This window comes from Pristis pectinata, chromosome 15 (genome assembly GCF_009764475.1).
Source record: "Pristis pectinata isolate sPriPec2 chromosome 15, sPriPec2.1.pri, whole genome shotgun sequence".
NCBI classification, from domain to species: domain Eukaryota; kingdom Metazoa; phylum Chordata; class Chondrichthyes; order Rhinopristiformes; family Pristidae; genus Pristis; species Pristis pectinata.
This window is the reverse complement of record NC_067419.1, coordinates 50,622,493-50,641,441: the sequence shown is the minus strand read 5'-3', so window position 1 is coordinate 50,641,441 and position 18,949 is coordinate 50,622,493. Positions and strand designations below refer to the sequence as shown.

Sequence of the window (18,949 nt, the reverse complement as noted above, 5' to 3'; positions counted from 1 at the left end):
TTTATCCATGACACCTCTGATGCCCTCTGCCACTTTAACTGTTAACATTTTCCTGGTCCCCGCAGGCTTTCCTGATGTGTGATGGAGATGTAAAGGAATTATACACCCATCTTGTCAGTGGATGTACAATTCTTTTACACCTCCATCCCACTTGAGGATGACCTGAAGGCCCCCTGCTTCTTCCTGGAGCAGAGGCCCAACCAGTTCCACTCACCAACACCTCATTTGCCTGGCTGAACTTGTTCTCACATTGAACAACAACTCCACTCACTTCCTCCATATCAAAGGTGTTGTTATGGACACTTGCAAAGGTCCAAGCTATACCAGTCTTTTTGTGGGATATGTGGAACAGTCTTTGTTCCAGTTCTACCTGGTCCCACTCCCTCAACTCTTTTTCTGATACATCGATGATTTCACTGTTGCTGCCTCCTGCACTCATCAATTTCGTTACTTCTGTTGTCAATTTCCACCCTACCTGTATCTTGCTGTATCCTTTGACAGCCCTCTACACTGTCTACAACTCCACCAATCTTTGTGTACCTTGCAACCTTACTAACCCACCCATCTACATTTTCATCCAAGTAGTTTACATATAATCACAAACAACAGAGGTCCCAGGACTGATCCCTGTGGAACACCACTGCTCACAGACCTCCAACCAGAATAAGACCATTCCACCACTACCCTCTGTCTTCTTTGGGAAAGCCAATTCTGAATCCAAACTATCAAGTCACTGTGGATCCCATGCATCTTTATCTTCTGGATCAACACTTGTCCCTATACCTCCTCCCTCACTGCCGTAGGGCAACCAGGTGGCCCTTCCAGGTGAGGCAAAGATTCATGTGGGCCTCCTCGTCTCTTGCATTTTTTTGCTCCCTATGTGGCCTGCTCTTTATTGGTGAGGCCAAACATAGACTGAGTGACTGTTTTGCGGAAGACCTGCGCTCTGTTCCACATCCCAAGCTCCCAGTTGCCTTCCACTCTCCTTCCCATTTACACACCGACTTGGCAGTCCTCGGCCTTCCCACTGCCAAGGTGAGGCCAAACGTAAACTAGAACAACAGAAGAGCAGCAGCTCGTATTACTTCTGGGCAGTCTACAACCCAATGGTCCGAACATTGAAGTCTCCAACTTCAGGTAAACTACACTCACAGAGCTCCTTTCTCTCTCTTTCTGGTCCCACCCAACCAACCCCCGCCCCCACCCTACCATCACCCAATTTCACTCCCACCTGGTTCCATCTGCCTATCACCCACACACTGCACCCACTGGGTCTCCTGTCCCCTCCCCCACCTGGCTCCATCTGCCCATCATCTCCATCCTCACCTGGTTTCACCTATCACCCACCAGCCACTGTCTTGCCCTCCCGTCTCACCTCTTTATACTAGCAGTCTCCTCGCCCCACTCTCAGTCGTGATGCAGGGTCTCGACCCTAAAAGTTGACCATTCCAATGCCTCTACAGATGTTGTCTAAACTGCTGAGTTCCTCCAGCATTTTGTTGTTTGCTCCAGATTCCAGCAGTCTCTTGTATCTCTGTCCTAAAGTAGGACAACATTGGAATCATTGGAACTTTTGAACCTTATAAAACTGTTATTGTTTATAAGTTATCAATAAACAAGTTAAGACATTGCATTAATATAAAGCACAACATATTTAATGACAAACCATTTGGAACAGGTTAGAACATAAAAGCAAGTAGTATATCATTTTGCTATCTTCTTTCAAGTGATTTATAACTTAACCCAACATTAGGAAATAAACAGAATGTATAAGACAGAATCCGACCTTCTGTCAAACTGGTGGTGCTGGGGTTTGTGATCCAGTCAAGACTGCTCAGTAGTCATCGTCTCTCATTATCATATCCTTCCTTTCTCCTTGTGTTTATTCATTGGACTCGATTTTTCCCTGTATAAGTGAGCCCCGCATTCTCCTTACTCTCTGGGTAAAAACGTCTTCTCAAATCTTGATTGTTTTCATGACTTATTTTAAATGACCCCACCACTGATGAAGGGTCATTGACCCAAAATGTTAACTCTATTTCTGTCTTCAGATTTGGAATTGGTTTATTATTGTCATATGTACTGAGGTATAGTGAAAAACTTAGTTTTGCATGCCATCCATACAGATCATTTCAAAACATCAGTACATTAAAGTAGTACAAGGGAAAGACAATAACACAATACAAAATATAGTGTTACAGTTACAGAGAAAGTGCAGTGCAACAGACAACAAGGTGCAAGGGCCATAATAAGGTAGACTATGAAGTCAAGAGTTCATCTTTAATGCACAAGAGGTCCATTCAATGGCCTTATTACAGCAGAATAGAAGCTGTCCTTAAGCCTGGTGGTGCATGTTTTCAAGTTTTTGTATCTTTTGCCTGATGGAAGGGGGGAGAAGAGAGAATATCCGGGGTGGGTGGGATCTTTAATTATGTTGGCTGCTATTCCGAGGCAGTGAGAAGTGCAGACAGAGTCCATGGAGGGGAGGCTGGTTTTTGTAATGGACTGAGCTTTATCCACAGCTCCCTGCAGTTTCTTGCGGTCTCGGGCAGAGCAGTTGCCATCCCAAGCTGTGATGCTTCTGGATAAGATGCTTTCTATGGTGCATCTATAAAAATTGATTAAGGTCAACAGGGACATGCTGAATTTCCTTAGCCTTCTGAGGAAGTATAGTGCCAATGTTGTTTCTTGGTCATAGAGTCTATGTGGCTTGACAAAGACAGGCCATTGGTGATGTTTACACCTAGGAACTTGAAGCTCACAACCATCTTCACCTCACCACCATTGATACATACAGGGGCGTGTGTTCGATGCTGTGTGAGCTGTTGAATATTTCCAGCATTTTCTATTTTTATTGAACATTCCAGATTATGGATTCTGGTGAGTGTGTATCATCCTCTGTCACCTTGCAGATAACTGCAGAAGATTGATATCAAAGGTATTTATATTTTTCAGTCACAAAGAAATGCAAAGCCTTTGGTCACAACTCCGGAAAGATGAACCACATTTGCTTAGTAATTTTGAAGCACTTCTGACAAAAATTTCCATCCAGATGCAAGAGGCCAGCAAGGAAAAGGAAATAATGGAGTTTGCTCTAAAACGGTTTGTTCGCATTATAATTTATTTTTTAATTATTTAAAAAATGAAAATATCTGCGCATGGTGTATCTAAAATTATCTTTCATATCACCCTCAAAACCCCAAGCAATAAACTAGGTAACCATAAATTCTCATTATGGAAATCAGGTAATCCAACATAACCTGATGTCCTGAACTGTAGCCAGGCACTGAATAGTTTGGATGGATGTGTGAAATGCATGGTATAAGTTAAAGTCAGTTCCTCAGATGTCTTTTTCCAGAAGCTGCAGATCAACTGTTGGTAAATGGGATTATTATAGATAGATACTTGGTGGTTGGCATGGACATGCTGAGCTAAGGAGCTGGCCTTCTGTGATGTATGACTAATCCAATTCCAAGTCACAGGACAAAATACAACATGTACTGGAAATCCAAAGTGAAAAACAAACAGCTGGAAATAAGAACAGTTGAAAAGCCATCAACCTGACACATTAACTCCCTTTCTCTCTCCGCCAATGCTGCCTGCCCTGATGAGTTTGCAGCATTTTCTGTTATATTTCAGATTTTGCTCTGAAATCCAGATGCATGTCCTCGGAGATATAACCAATGTTTCTATACCATACCATGGCCCTCAAGTCCAGCTGCACAGAATCAGATTTAAATAACCATCTAGTGCTCAGAAAGCCCTACACAATCCATGTCCACATTGGTTAAAGACATTGAACTGGTGTCAGTATCACATAACTGGAGCAGCAGAAAGGGGGAATAATTTTCCCAGAATTGGAATCCTGTGCTCCTTACAGGTCCCACTTTCCATTGCTGATGGTTCCAGCCCTCTATATGCCACTTGCTGAAGTCATTGAACACAAAATTAGCAGTTGATGACTGATGTGCATTGGCTTCATCTCAAACTAAATCTGTTGATTATTTACAGAAAGGAGACAGAATACCTTGAAGAAATTAAACATCTCTATGATGAAATGGAGCAACAGATTGAACGGGAAAACGAGAGAATGTTTAACAAAGTATGAGCTTCAAATAAATGTATCCTTTTTTGGTAAATTAGTGTTTCTTTTAAATTATGTTTGTCTGTTTGCATTTTCAAAATATTCTGAAAACTATGCTTCAGAAGGTTCATTTATGCCATGCATCTGCCTTTCTTCTACCCAGGCTTCAGACTTGAGCTCTCGATGCCAAGAACTAGAGGAAATGCTGAAGGTTAAAGAGCAAGAACACGAGCAACTCTCCCAAAGCCACAAGAGAGTAATTCTGGCAATTCTTCATTTCACTCTGAGCCTTGTATTTGATTTAAAATTGTGCCCTTTGTTTTCAAACTTCACACTGGGAGAAATTGTTTCTGGATGTTTGTCCTAATAACCCAATGTCATATTAAACAATGTGATCAATGTAGATAATAGTGAACAATCGTGGACAATGAAGAGGGTTATCAAAAATTACAGGACCTCCCCTACCTCTTCCAACTTCAGGCACATGTTTCCTCTTTTATCCCTGATCGGTCCTACCCTCACTCTAGTCATCCTCCTATTCTTCACGTATGTGTAGAACACTTTGGGGTTTTCCTTAATCCTTCGCACCAAGGCCTTCTCATGATCCCTTCTAGCTCTCCTAAGTTCATTCTTGAGCTCGCTCCAGGCTACCTTGTAACTCTCCAGAGCTCTGTCTGATCCTTGCTTTCTAAACCTTTGGTAAGCTTCTTTCTTCCTCTTGACAAGATATTCTACATCTCTTGTCAACAATGGTTCCTTCACTCTACCCTCCTTACCCTGCCTCAATGGGAGAAACCTATCCAGAAGTCCATGCAAGTTCTCCCTAAACAACCTCCACATTTCTGTTGTGCACTTCTCCAAGAACATCTGTTCCCAATTTATGCTCCCAGGTTCCTGCCTAATAGCATCATAATTCCCCCTCCCTCAATTAAATACTTTCCCATATCCAAGGCTATGGTAAAGGTTATACTCACTGTCTATAGTTACCTGCCTTTTGCCTACATCCTTTTTTTAAACAGTGGCGTGACGTTCGTTGTCTTCCAATCTGCCGGGGCCTGCCCAGAGTCCAGAGAATTTTGGTAAATTATCACAAACGCCTCTACTATAACTTCCGCCATTACTTTCAGTACCCTGGGATGCATTCCATCTGGACCAGGGGACCGGTCTACCTTTAGGCCCACTAGTTCACTCATCACTACCTCTTTAGTGACAGCAATTGTATCAAGGTCCTCTCCTCCCATCGCATCCATATCATCTCCACTTGGTATCTTAGACTGTCCTCCACCGTGAAGTCTGACACAAAATTGTCGCTCAAGGCCTCCGCCATTTCCACATTACCCAATATTAGTTCCCCCTTCTCATCTTCCAAGGGACCAATGTTCACTTTAGCCACCCTTTTCTGCTTTATATAATTATGAAAACTTTTACTCTATCTGTTTTTATATTTTGTGCTAATTTACTTTCACAATCTATCTTCCCTTTCCTTATTACTTGCTTAGTGGTTCTTTGTTGCTTTTTAAAGTTTTCCCAATCTTCCAGTTTCCCACTACTCTTGGTGACATTTGTATGCATGAGCTTTTAGCTTCATGCCTTCTTTTATTTCCTTAGTTATCCAAGGCTGGTTCTCACCACTCTTACTGTCCTTGCTTTTAACTGGAAGATACTTTTGTTGAGCACCGTGAAAAATCTCTTTGAAACTCTTCCACTGTTCCTCAACTGTCCCACCGTATAGCCTGTGTTCCCAGTCGACACTAGCCAACTCCTCCCTCATCCCGTCGTAGTCTCCCTTGTTTAGGCACAATACACTAGTTTTAGATCGAACTATTGCACCCTCTGTTTGTATGAGAAATTCAGTCATACTATGGTCATTCTTTCCAAGAGGATCCCTAACTACAAGATCGTTAATTTTACCAGTCTCATTGCACAGGATCAGATCTAATACAGCATTTTCCCTTGTAGGTTCACTAACATGCTGTTCCAGAAAGCTATCATGGATGCATTCTGTGAAATCCTCCTCAAGACTGCCTCGACCAACTTGATTCACCCAATCTATGTGGAAGTTAAAGTCCCCCATGACAACTGCCGTTCTATTCTTACATGCGTCAAATATTTCTTGGTTTATTGCCTGTGCCACTGTAATGTTATTCAGTGGCCTATAGACAACACCCACCAGTGATTTCTTTCCCTTTACTATTCATGATCTCCACCCAGATGGACTCAACATTCTGCTCCTTAGATCTTATATCGTCTCTCACTATCACCTTGATCTCTTTCTTAATTAAGAGCACTACCCCACCTCCCTTACCTTCCTGCCTAGCCTTCCGTATTACCTGATACCCTTGGATATTTAATTCCCATTCTTCTCCACCCTGCAACGACGTTTCTGTAATGACCACTAAATCATACCCCTTTGTACTGATTTGTGTCACAAGTTCACTGACCTTGTTTTGAATACTGTGGGCATTCAGATAAAGTGCCTTTACATTCATTGTCCTTTTAGAATCTAGTAACCTTTGTGTCCTTTATGTTTGACTTTTCTGTACTCCACTCTTACTTTTCTCTTTTCTAACTTTTGCTCTGGTCTCTGCTTTGCTTCCCTCTGTGTCTTTCTGTATGGATTCCCATCGCCCTGCCTATTAGTTTAAACTCTCCCCAGTAGCACTAGCAAATAATACCCCTAGGACCTTGATCCCAGTCCTGCCCAGGTGTAGACCATCCGGTTTGCACTGGTCCCACTTCTCCCAGAACCGGTTCCAATGCCCCAGGAATCTGAAACCCTCCCTCCTGCACCACTGCTCAAGCCACATATTGATCCTAACTGTGCTGCTGTTCCTACTCTGACCAGCATGTGGCACAGGTTGTAATCCTGAGATTATTATCTTTGAGATCCTACTTTTTAAATTTATCTCCTAGCTCCCTAAATTCAGCTTGTAGGACCTCATCCTGCTTTTTTCCTATATCATTCCTATATCTTGGCGTGTAGGAGACATGATCTTATAGAGGTGTATAAAATCATGAGGGGCATAGATAGAGTGAATGCACTCAGTCTTTTTTCCAGGGTTGGGGAATCAAGAACTAGAAGGCATAGGTTTAAGGTGAGAGGGGAAAGATTTATTATGAATTTGAGGGGCAACTTTTTTACACAAAGAGTGGTATCCATCTGTAATGAGCTGCCAAAGGTTGTTGAGGCAGGCGCAATAACAACTTTTAAAAGACTGTTGGATAGGTACATGGATTGGAAAGGTTGAGAAGGTTATGGGCCAAACACTGGAAAATGGGACTAGCTTGGATGAGGCATTTTGGTTGTCATGAACCAGTTGGGCTGAAGGGCCTGTCTCCATGCTGTGTAACTCTATGACTGTGATCAGATCATCCCTTATTCTGTGTCAGGAGAATAAAACCCTAAGTTCACCTGTCAGCAGACTCCCCCCACCCCACCCCACCCCACCCCACCCCACCCCCGCCCCTAGGCCAGTGGGAATCACTGACTGTCTCGACATCTCTGAAGTTCACTCTGTGCTTCTTACCCTCTGCCAAAGGCTGATTTGTTGTACTTGCCCTGGTGAACCTTCCTCAACCAATTATCTTGAAACCCAGTCTATACCCTCCACTATCCCATATTCTTTGCAAGGCTGGTCTGCGTATTACTACCCTTTTCCCAGACCAGTTTGTTCCCACCATGCTCTCTCCAAGGCCAAGAGTATGTGATTCCACCCTCTTTACAAGCTATTTCTTCCCACCACTTGCCAAGCCTAGTTGGTCACCTCACTCTCTTTCCAAGGCCACACTGTGCCCCTGCTTAAGAACATATGTGTAGAACTAGACCAGTTAGCCCCAAATTTCCACTCTCCCTTGGATCCAATGAGTCCACTCCACCATTCAATAAGAAAGTGACTGATCCAATCTCGGACTCAGCATCACTTTCCTGCTTTCTGTCCATACCCCTTGACTCCCTTGTGGTTCAAATACCTGTCATCCACTTTGCATCTATTCAATGACTCCACCTCCATGGAATTCCAAAGAGTAGCAACATTCTGAGAGAAGAATTTTGTCTTCATTGAAATATCCTGTCATCATCCATTCTGTAAATCCTTCTCAGAATCATACTTATTTTGATCAATACTATCACCTCTCTTTCTTCTAGCTTCCAATGAGTTTTGGCCTAACCTGCTCAACCTTTGTATTATCAACCCCCTCATCCCCAGGAATCAACCTAGTACACCTTCTCTGCCTCCAATGCAAGCACTTTCTTCCTTAAATATGAAGACCAAAGTTGCATGTTGTTCTCTAGGTCTAGTCTCACCACTGCCCTGTAAAGTTGCTTCAAAAACCTCCCCTTTTATATGTTCCATTTCCCTTGCAGTAAGGGTCAACATTGTATGAATATTCCTGATTATTTTCTGCATTGCATGCTAACATTTTGTGTCTCATGTACTTGGACTTTAATCAAGTCAGCATCGATTTGTCAAGAGAAAGTCCTATCTAATTTGACACAATTTTTTGTGAAGACAAGGAGAGTGATTGAGAAGACAGGCTACATCAAACACACTGTTCCTATATGGATTTTTAGCAAGACTTATGATGAGGACACATGGGAGGCTGGGAACAATATTAAAAGTTCATTGAATCCAAGGGAAATTGCAATTTGGATCCAAAATTAGCTCAGCGATTTTAAAAAAAAACAACGGGTGATGGTTGACATTTTTTTTGTCTTGGAAGGTTGTCATCAGTGGGATTCTACAGGGTTCAGTACTCAGTCACATTGCTGCACTGAGTGAAACTCACCTGGCAGATGAGGGGGCAACTGACAGTCTGCTGAAGGAACTCAGCGGGTGAGACAGTATCTAAAAAGGGAAATGGACAGTCAGTGTTTTGGGTCGAGACCATTCACCTGGACTGGACAGGGAATGGTTGTCGGTATACATTCTTCTGGAGCTGTTGTAGTAGTGAATAGTGTGGAGGGGCAGGTATTAGCTTCGCCATCAAAACTAAACTTCTCAACAGCTTCTCAACATGTCTCCCCAAGGGAATTAATGATAGATTAATGACTGTCCAACTCCTGTTGAAGGATAAACAAAATGCTACTCTGGTCAGCATCTATGCTTCTACTATGCAAAATGACGATAAAACCAAGGATAAGTTCTATGAAGATCTGGACTCAATAATGATCTCAGCTGAAACTAGGTAAGAGAAACCTATCATGCTTGGAGAATTCAGTGCAAGAGTTGGAACAGGTCACCAAGCCTGGAAGGAAGTCACTGGCAAAAACAGAGTTGGGAAAGTGTAACAATAATGCCCTGCTGCTACTCAAACTGTCAAATGACCCAATGTAAACAAACTCAAGGATGATTCAGTGAATCAAGAGTTTATAGCAGAGCTTGACAACCAGTAGCTAATCTGAACCTCAGACCAGATGATGTAGAATATGATTGGGCCTACTCAGAGACACCATATACAGAACTGCCTATGGAAAGCTTAGATCAAAGACAAGAAACAACCAGACTGGTTTGATGAAAATAATGAGGAAATCAAGTCTCTGCTTGACAAGAAACGAAACTAGGGCCTATGTAAGATCACGGCAAAGTATGGTTGTCCTGAAAAGTTCATCACGATTGTCCAACAACTCTATGATAGTGTTATGGCCAAGTTAATGGATGATGAAGAATCTTCAGACCCATTCCTGATCTCCAATAGTGTGAAACAAGGCTGTGCGCGTACCCCAACACTGTTCAGTATGATGTTTCCTGCAAAGCTGTCTGATGCCTACCCTGATAAAGAAGATGGAATCAACCATAGATACAGGACTGATGATGCTTTTTTTACCTAAGGAGGACACTCTCAGACAAACACAAAGTACAAGAAACCGTCTTAAGGGACTTCCCCTTTGCTGAAGACTGTGCACTCAATGCAAGCTCAGAATCTGATATGCAGGAAAATTTGGACAAATTCACCTGTGCTTGTGGCAACGTCAGCCTCACAACTAGCACAAAGAAAAGTTATGCACCAGCCTGCACCAGACACCCCATACACAGAGCCAAATATCCTTGTGAATGGGCAGAGTTTCGGTCACGGACAAGTTCACAAACCTTGGCACCTCTCTCTCCAGGTCAGTCAACATTGATGACAAAGTCAACAACAGGATAGCAAAAGCCAGCTCTGCTTTTAGAAGACTAGAAGTAAAATGTGGGTACGAAGAGGAATTTGCCCACAGACCAAGCTTCAAGAGAGTGAACCCTCGCAAGGCTTCAGGCCCCGACGGTGTACCTGGCAGGGTAGCGAAAATCTGTGTCGCCCAACTGGCTAGAGTGTTCAAGGACATCTTCAACCTCTCACTGCTGCAGTTGGAGTTTCCCACTTGCTTCAAAAGGGCATCAATCATACTGGTGCCCAAGAATAGCAGGGTGAGCTGCCTCAATGACTATCGCCTGGTAGCACTCACATCTACTGTGATGAAGTGCTTTGAGAAGTTGGTCATGGCTAGAATTAACTCCTGCCTGAGCAAGGACTTAGACCCGCTGCATTTTGCCTACTGCAACAACAGGTCTCCAGTGGACACAATCTCCCTGGCTCTCCACTCGGCTTTGGAGCACCTAGACAACAGCAAAACGTACATCGGCCTGCCGTTTATCGATAATAGCTCGGCGTTCAACACCATCATCCCCTCAGTACTAATCACCTAGCTTCAAACCTGGGCCTCTGTACAGTATCTCCCTCTGCAACTGGATCCTTGACTTCCTTATCGGGAGACCACAGTCAGTTTGGATCAGTAATAACATCTCCTCCTCACTGACAATCAACACAGGAACACTTCAAGGATGTGTGCTTAGCCCACTGCTCTACGCTTTCCTCACTCATGACTGTGTGGCTAAGCACAGCTTAAATGCCATCTATAAATTCGCCAATGACACCACTGTTGTTGGCAGAATCTCAGATGGCGATGAGGAGGCATACAGAAGAGAGAGAGATCTGCTGGCTGAGTGGTGTTGCAACAACCACCTCGCACTCAATGTCAGCAACCAAGGAATTGATAATGGACTTCAGGAAGGGGAGGTCAGGAGAACACACACCAGTCCTCATTGAGGGGTCAGCAGTGGAAAGGGTGAGCAGCTTCAAGTTCCTGGGCATCAACATCTCAGAGGATCTATCTTGGGCCTAACACATTAATACAATCATGAAGAAGGCATGCCAGTGGCTCTACTTAATTAGGAGTTTGAGGAGATTTGGTTTGTCACCAAAGACTCTTGTAAATTTCTGCAGATGTACGGTGGAGAGCATTCTGACTGGTTGCATCACCGCCTGGTACGGAGGCTCCAATGCACAGGATTGCAAGAGGCTGCAGAGGGTTATAAACTCAGCCAGCTCCATCACAGGCACAACCCTCCCCACCATCGAGGACATCTTCAAGACGCAGGGCCTCAAGAAGGTGGCATCCATTATAAAGGACCCTGACCATCTGGGACATGCCCTCTTCACGTTACTACCATCAGGGAGGAGGTACAGGAGCCTGAAGACCCACACTCAACGTTTTAGGAACAGCTTCTTCCCCTCCACCATCAGATTTCTGAACAGTTCATGAACGCTACCTTGTTCTTCCTCTTCCGCACTATTTAACTGTTTATTTATTTATGTGCCTTAGTAATCTCTGTGTCTTGCACTGTACTGCTGCTGCAAAACAACAAGTTTCATGACATATGTCAGTGCTAATAAAATTGATTCTGAAGCTGAAGATGTCATGCTGTTGTCATACACACTTTATGCCTGCAAGACATGGAGAGTGTACAGGAGACATGCCAGACAGCTAACCACTTCCACATGACCTGTCCAGCATTTACATGTTGATAGAATATTAAAGCACAGCACAGGCCTTTTGGCCCGTGATGTTGTGCTGACATTTTATCCTGCTCTAAGATCTATCTAACCTTTCCCTCCCACATAGCCCCCCATTTATCTATCATTCATGTGTCTATCTAAGAGTTGTTGAAAGAACCACAGATCAGGTAGGCAGGACATGTTAGAAGAATGTCTGATGACAGAATACTGAAGCAGCTACTCTATGGAAAGTGGACTGAGGGCAAACGGCCATGTGTGGGACAGAACAAGAGGTTCAAAGAACATCCCTGAAGAGTTTGAACATTGACATGTATCACTGGGAACAACGAGCATCCTGTTTGTTGTACCCGTATAAAAAGCGGTACTTGCTCATAAGGAAGCTAGAATGGAGGAAGCAAAGAGGAAAAAAGAATCTCGAAATTCCAGAATCACTGATGCTACAGGATCACACATCTCTGTCATCCATGTGAAAGGAACTTTCGAGCTAAGATCAGTTTAATCAGCCACCTCTGTACACATCGCAACACACTATAGACCAGTTGTCATGGCCTTTGGTGAGAATGGGTGGTGAACAACATGTACAATGGTTAGACTTAATTGCAGGGGGCTTAATAATGAAGTCTGTAGATGATACAGAAATTGACAGTATAGTTGACAACAAGGAGAAAAGCTGTAGACCAGAGGAATATATTGTTGGCCTGGTTAGTTGGCAGAAAATGATGTGCATCTATCTAAAGCCTCTTAAACTTTGCTATCGTATCTGCTTCTGCTGTCTCCTCCGGCAATGCATTCCAGCACCTGTCACTCTGTGTGTAAAACAAAATATAAATAAAAACTTGTAAATCTCCTTAAAACCTTTCATCTTAAACCTATGTGCTGTAGTATTTCTACCCTGGGAAAAAAGACTTTGACCATCTACCCTGTCTATACCTCGCATAATTTTATAAACTTTTATCAGATTGCCCCTCAGCCTCCAACACGCCAGAGAAAACAATCCAAGTTTGTCAAACTCTCCTGATAGCTAATTCTCTCTAATCCAGGCAACATCCTGGGGAACCTCTTCTGTACTCTCTCCAAAGTCTCCACATCCTTCAACAATGTGGCAACCGGAAATGCACACAGTACTCCAGCTGTGGCCTAACCAATGTTTTATAAAGTTTTACTAAGATCTCCCTTCTCTTGTACTCTATTCCCTAGCTAATGATATAAGCATCCCTTTTTCTACCCTCACCACCCTATCTACCCATGCTGCCATCTCCTGGGATCTTTGGATACCAAGGTCCCTTTCTTCCTCGTTACTCCCTACATTCATGTACTGTATAGCACAGGAACAAGCCCTTCGGCCCATGATGTATGTGCTGAACATGATGCCAATTTAAACTTCCCATCTGCCTGCATGTGGTCTGTATCCCTCACTGTTGGTTATCAGACCCCCCCCCCCAAATAATGCATCATCTCAATTGTTCATAAATATTTCACTATGGAGCCTATCAGTCAAATTTATTAATTTTTTGACTTCAAACGTTCTGTGGCTGAGTCTTGTTTTTAGGATGTGGATGGTTTGTTGGTGAAACACACACACAAAATGCTGGAGGAACTCATTGGGTCAAGCAGCATCTATCGGAGAGAAATAAACAGTTAACTTTTCAGACGAGATCCTTCATCATGACCCTAAACGTCAACTGTTCATTTCCCTCCATAGATTCTGCCTGACCTGCTGAGTTCCTCCAGCATTTTGTGTGTTCTGCTCCAGATTCCAGCATCTGCAGAATCTCTTGTGTCTTCAGTTTGTTGGTGCAGCTCCATGTATTATCAGTCCTAAAGTAAGGATAAGTACTGTTGTGTTAATGCTTTGATGTTCTGAAAGAGTGGCCGCTCCAGTTTCACTGTTTATCTTCTCGTTGACTGTGTCAGTTGGAGAGGGAGTTTGGAGAACTCCTCAATGAAAAGCAAGAATCGAAGATGGAGAATCAGAGATTGAAAAGAACCACAGAGGAGTTGGAGGAAGCGCTCCAAAAAGCAAGCCATGATGTTCTGGTTGCTCAACATCAAATACAGGCAGTGCAGCAAGAAACATCCCAACTCCAAGAGGAACGGGAAATGTGAGTTAGCACGGCAGTAACATGTTTAAATGAGACATTTTAGAAAATTTGTAATTCAGCTGATTGTGAAGTAAATTAGAATTTCCAATGCTGATATTAAACTATCAGCATTTGGTTACTTAATTTTTATATAGTGTTACTTTAGTTATTTTATTCTATGTAATTGTGATGATCGAATATCTTGTAAATGCTAAGATATTTTCATGCAACCAAAAGATTATAACATGTATGTCATAGAGTGGTAGAGTCGAGATTCAAAGGCTCTTGTTAAGCCCTGGGGAGAATTCAACATGTTTATGAGACCTTTGTTCTCTCACTGTCAGGTTCAGGTTCAGCTTCATAGATTTTGTCCTAAATTTAATACAGTTTACTCAGATTTGAGAATAACATTAAAGCAAGTATAAATAGCTCGGGACACACAGGAAGTAGCAATGGGGTAATGATAAGGGAGAGGAATGGACCAGAATTGTAGGGGGACTTTGGTAAGAGTTATTATCACTGGGTTAAAATCCTGAAAACCCCCTTTCCAACAGAAATATAGAAACACCTTCACAAGAAAGGTTAAATGGTTCGATGAGGTGCTTGAACAACACCTTCTTAAAGGCAGTTGGGGATGGACAATAACTATTGGCCTGACATCAACATCCACAGACCATAAATGAATAAAATTGGGTTCAGTTTGGAGAATAAAAGTCCTGGGGAAGTAGAGTAATACAGCATGGCCCAATTCACCCATGCTGACTAAGTTGTCTACCTGAGCTAGTCCCATTTGCCTGTGTTTGGCCCAGGTCCCTCTAAACCTGTCCTATCCATGTACTGTACCTGTCCAAATGTCTTCTAAGCATTGTAATTGTACCCACCTCTACCACTTCCTCTGGCAGCTTGTTCCATACACCCACCACCCTCTGTGTGAAAATGTTGCCCCTTGGGTCCCTTTTAAACCTTTCCCCTCACCTTAACACTATGCCCTCTAGTTTTATACTCTCCTACCCTGGGGAAAAGACTGTGACCATTAACCTTGTCTATGGCCCTCATGATTTTATAAACCTCTATGAGGTCAACCCTCAGCCTCTTTTGCTCCACGGAAAACAGTCCCAACCTATCCAGTCTCTCCTTGTACCTCAAGCCTTCCGGCCCCAACAATATCGTTGTGAATCTTTTCTGCAGCCTTTCCAGCTTAACGGCGCTTCCTATAGTTGGGTGACCAGAACTACACACAATAGTCCAAGTGTGGTCTCACCAACATCATGTGCAGCTGTAACATGACATCCCAACTCCTATACTCATTGACCTGACCAATGAAGTTAAGCATGCCAAATGCCTTCTTCACCACCCTGTCTACCTGTGTCACCAGTTTCATTGAACTATGCACCTGTACCCCCAGGTCTTTCTATTCTACAACTGTCTCCAGGCCCTGCTATTCACTGTACGTGTCCTGTCCTGGTTCAACTTCCCAAAGTGCAACACTTGGTGTTTGCCAGAGTTAAATTCCATCTGCCATTCCTTATCCCACTTTCCTAGCTGATCTAGATCCTGTTGAAATCTTAGATAATATTCCTGTTTGTCCACTTTACCACCAAGTTTGGTGTCATCCACAGACTTACTAACCATGCCAACTACATTCTCATCCATGTCATGAATATAGATGACAAAGTGGACCCAGCACTGATTCCTGCAGTACACCACTGTTCATAGACCTCCAGTCTGGAAAAACAACCTTTCACTATCCTCGTCAATCCTCTTGGTCACCCCTTCAAAAAAATTCAATCAAGTTCATGAGATGTGATCTCACCATGCACACAGCCATGCTAACTATGCCTAATCAGTCTTTGCCTAGCCAAATGTTTCTCAGAATCCCTTCCAGTAATTTTCTCACCACTGATGTTAGGCTCACTGGCCTGTCCTTCTTAAATAAAGGCACAACATTGGCCACCCTCCAGTCTTCTGGTACCTCACTCATTGCTAATGATAATACAAATATCTCTGCCAGGACCCCAGTAATTTTTCCCCCAACTCCCATAATGTTCTAGAAAAGACTTGGTCAGGCCCGGGGATTTATCCATCTTTATCCACCAACATCTCCTCTTTTGTAATGTGGATGTGTTTCAGGACATCACTAATACTCTTCTTTGAATTTCCTAGCTTCTGTGACCTTCTCCACAGTAAATACATGTGAAATATTCATTTAAGACCTCACCCATGCCCTGTGGCTCCACACATAGATGACCACATTGATCCTTAAGGTGACCTATTCTCTCCATAGTTACCCTTTTGCTCTTAATATATTTAGAGAATCTCTTAGAATTCTCTTTTATATGATCTGTCAAATCTATCTCATGTCCTTTTATTGCCCTCTTGGTTTCTCTCAAGTGTACTCCTACAACTCTTATGGTCCTTGAGAGATTCACAAGTTTCCAGCTGCCTCTACCTGTCACACACCTCCTTTTTCTTGATCAGAGCCTCAATATCCCTCATCAACCATGGTTCACTAATCTTGCCAGCCTTGCCCTTCAACAAGGATGGAAATGTAAGGGAAGCATGGATGGTGAGAGAGTCAAAAAGTAAAAGGAAGCAGTCCTGACCCAAAACATCGACTGTCTGCTTTTCTCCATGGATGCCGCCTGACCTGCTGAGTTCCTCCAGCATTTTGTTGTTTTTTTACCAAAGGAAGCATATGTAAGGTATAGGAAGCTAAAATCAAACAGGACCTTTAAGGAATATAAAGATAGCAGGAAGGAGCTCAAGAGGGAATTAGGAAGGCCAAAACGGACAATGAAGTGTCCTTGGCAAATAGGATTACAGAGAATCCCAAGGCATTTTATACTTGCACTAAAAGCAAGAGGATAATAGGGAGAGGGTAGGAACACTCGAGGATAAAGGAGGGAACTTATTCTTGAAATCAGAAGGATTGGGCGAGGGACCAAACTAGTACATTGCATTGATACTCACCAAGGAGAAGTACGTGGAGAGCCATGTGGGGCACGCTAATGTGCTGGGGCATTTTGAGATCTAGAAGGAGGTGGTGCTGGGTCTTTCAAAGAGCATTAAGGTGGATATTCCCAGGGTCTGATGGGATATATCCCAGGTTATTGAAAGAGGCAAGAGAGGAGATTGCTGGGGCTTTGACGAAGATCTTTGTATCCTCATTACCAATAGGCGAGGTCCCAGAAGACTGGAGAGTAGCCAGTGTTGTTCTTTTGTTCAAGAAGGGAAATAGGGATAATCCAGGAAATTATAGGGTGGTGAGCCTCTCAGCAGTGGTAGGGAAGCTAATGGAGAGGATTCTTATGGATAGGGTTTGTGTGCATTTGGAAAAATATGGCCTGATTAGGGACAGTCAGCTGATGAGGGTAGGGCAGTGGATGTGGTCTGATAGTTTTAATAAGTCATTCGACAAGGTGCCTTGTGGAAGACTGATCCAGAAGATTAAGATGCATGGGATCCACGGTGAATTGGCTGTTTGGATTCAGAATTAGTTTGCCCATAGTAGACAGAAGATAGTGGTGGAAGGGTCTTATTCTGGCTGGAAGTCTGTGACCAGTGCTGTTCTGCAGGGATCAGTGCTGTGACGTCTGTTATTTGTGATATATCTAAATGATTTGGATGAAAATGTAGATGGGTGGGTTAGTAAGTTTGCAGATGACACAAAGATTGGCGGAATTGTGGACAGAGTAGAGGGCTATCAAAGGATACAGAAGGATATAGATCAGTTACAGATATGAAGTGAAATTTAATCTCGTCAAGTATGAAGTGTTGCACTTTGGGAAGTCAAATGTAAGGGGCAAGTATACAGTTAATGACAGGATCTCCTTAACAGCACTGATGTACACAGGGATCTTGGGGTTCAAGTCCATAGCTCACTGAAAGTGGCCACACAAGTAGGTAGAGTGGTAAAGAAGATGTATTGCATGCTTGCCTTCATTGGTTGAGGCATTGAGTATAAGAGTAAGGAAGTCATGTTGCGGCTATATAAAACTTTCGTTAGGCTGCAATTGGAGTATTGCGTGCAATTCTGGTCACCCCATTACAGGAAGGATGTGGAGGATTTGGAAAGGATGCAGGAGAGGTTTGCCAGGATGCTGCTTGGATTAGAGGGTATGAGCTATCAGGAGAGGTTCGGCTAACTTGGGTTGTTTTCTTTGGAGTGTCAGCAGCTGAGGGGAGACCTGAGAGAAGTTTATAAAATTATGAGAGGCATAGTTAGGGTAGACAGACCAAATCTTCTTCCCAGGGTAGAAATGTGAAATACTAGAGGGCATGTATTTAAGGTGAGATGGAGAAAGTTGAAAAGAGATGTGCGGGCAGGTTTTTTTTTTACACAGAGTGGTTGGTGCCTGGAGTGGGCTACCAGGGGGAGTGGTGGAAGCAGATATAATAGTGGTGTTTAAGAGGCTGTTAGATAGACCCATGAAAAGGATGGACAGGAAAGGTTTAGGTGTTTGATAAGGTTCCTCATGGTAGGCTTCTTCAGAAGGTCAGAGGCCAAGGGATCCAGGGAAGCTTGGCTGTGTGGATTAGGAATTGGCTTGCCTGTAGAAAGCAGAGGGTTGTGGTGGAAGGAGTGCCCTCGGATTGGAGGGCAGTGACTAGTGGTGTCCCGCAGGGATCGGTTCTGGGACCTCTACTTTTTGTGATATTTATAGATCACTTAGATAAGGGGGTGGAAGGCTGGGTTGGTAAGTTTGCAGACGACACTAAGATCGGCGGTGTTGTGGATAGTGTGGAGGCCTGTCGGAACTTACAGAGGGATATTGATAGGATGCAGAGCTGGGCTGACAAGTAGCAGATGGAGTTCAATCTGGAGAAGTGTGAGGTGGTACACTTTGGAAGGACAAACTCCAGGGCAGAGTACAAGGTAAATGGCAAGGTACTTGGCAGTGTAGAGGAGCAGAGGGATCTGGGGGTTCATATTCACAGTTCACTGAAAGTTGCC

General features: G+C 43.4%; 1 protein-coding gene across 3 annotated transcripts in view; it reads left to right on the top strand.

The window, feature by feature from the left end:
* Positions 1–18,949, top strand: part of cracr2aa (calcium release activated channel regulator 2Aa) — a 120,880-nt gene that overhangs the window by 39,970 nt on the left and 61,961 nt on the right. For all 3 annotated transcript variants that reach the window (XM_052030274.1, XM_052030275.1, XM_052030276.1), the window contains exons 5-8: positions 2,956–3,102; positions 4,012–4,102; positions 4,248–4,340; positions 13,829–14,016. In XM_052030274.1, the coding sequence (XP_051886234.1) occupies positions 2,956–3,102; positions 4,012–4,102; positions 4,248–4,340; positions 13,829–14,016 (519 nt within the window). The remainder of the gene's footprint in view (positions 1–2,955; positions 3,103–4,011; positions 4,103–4,247; positions 4,341–13,828; positions 14,017–18,949) is intronic.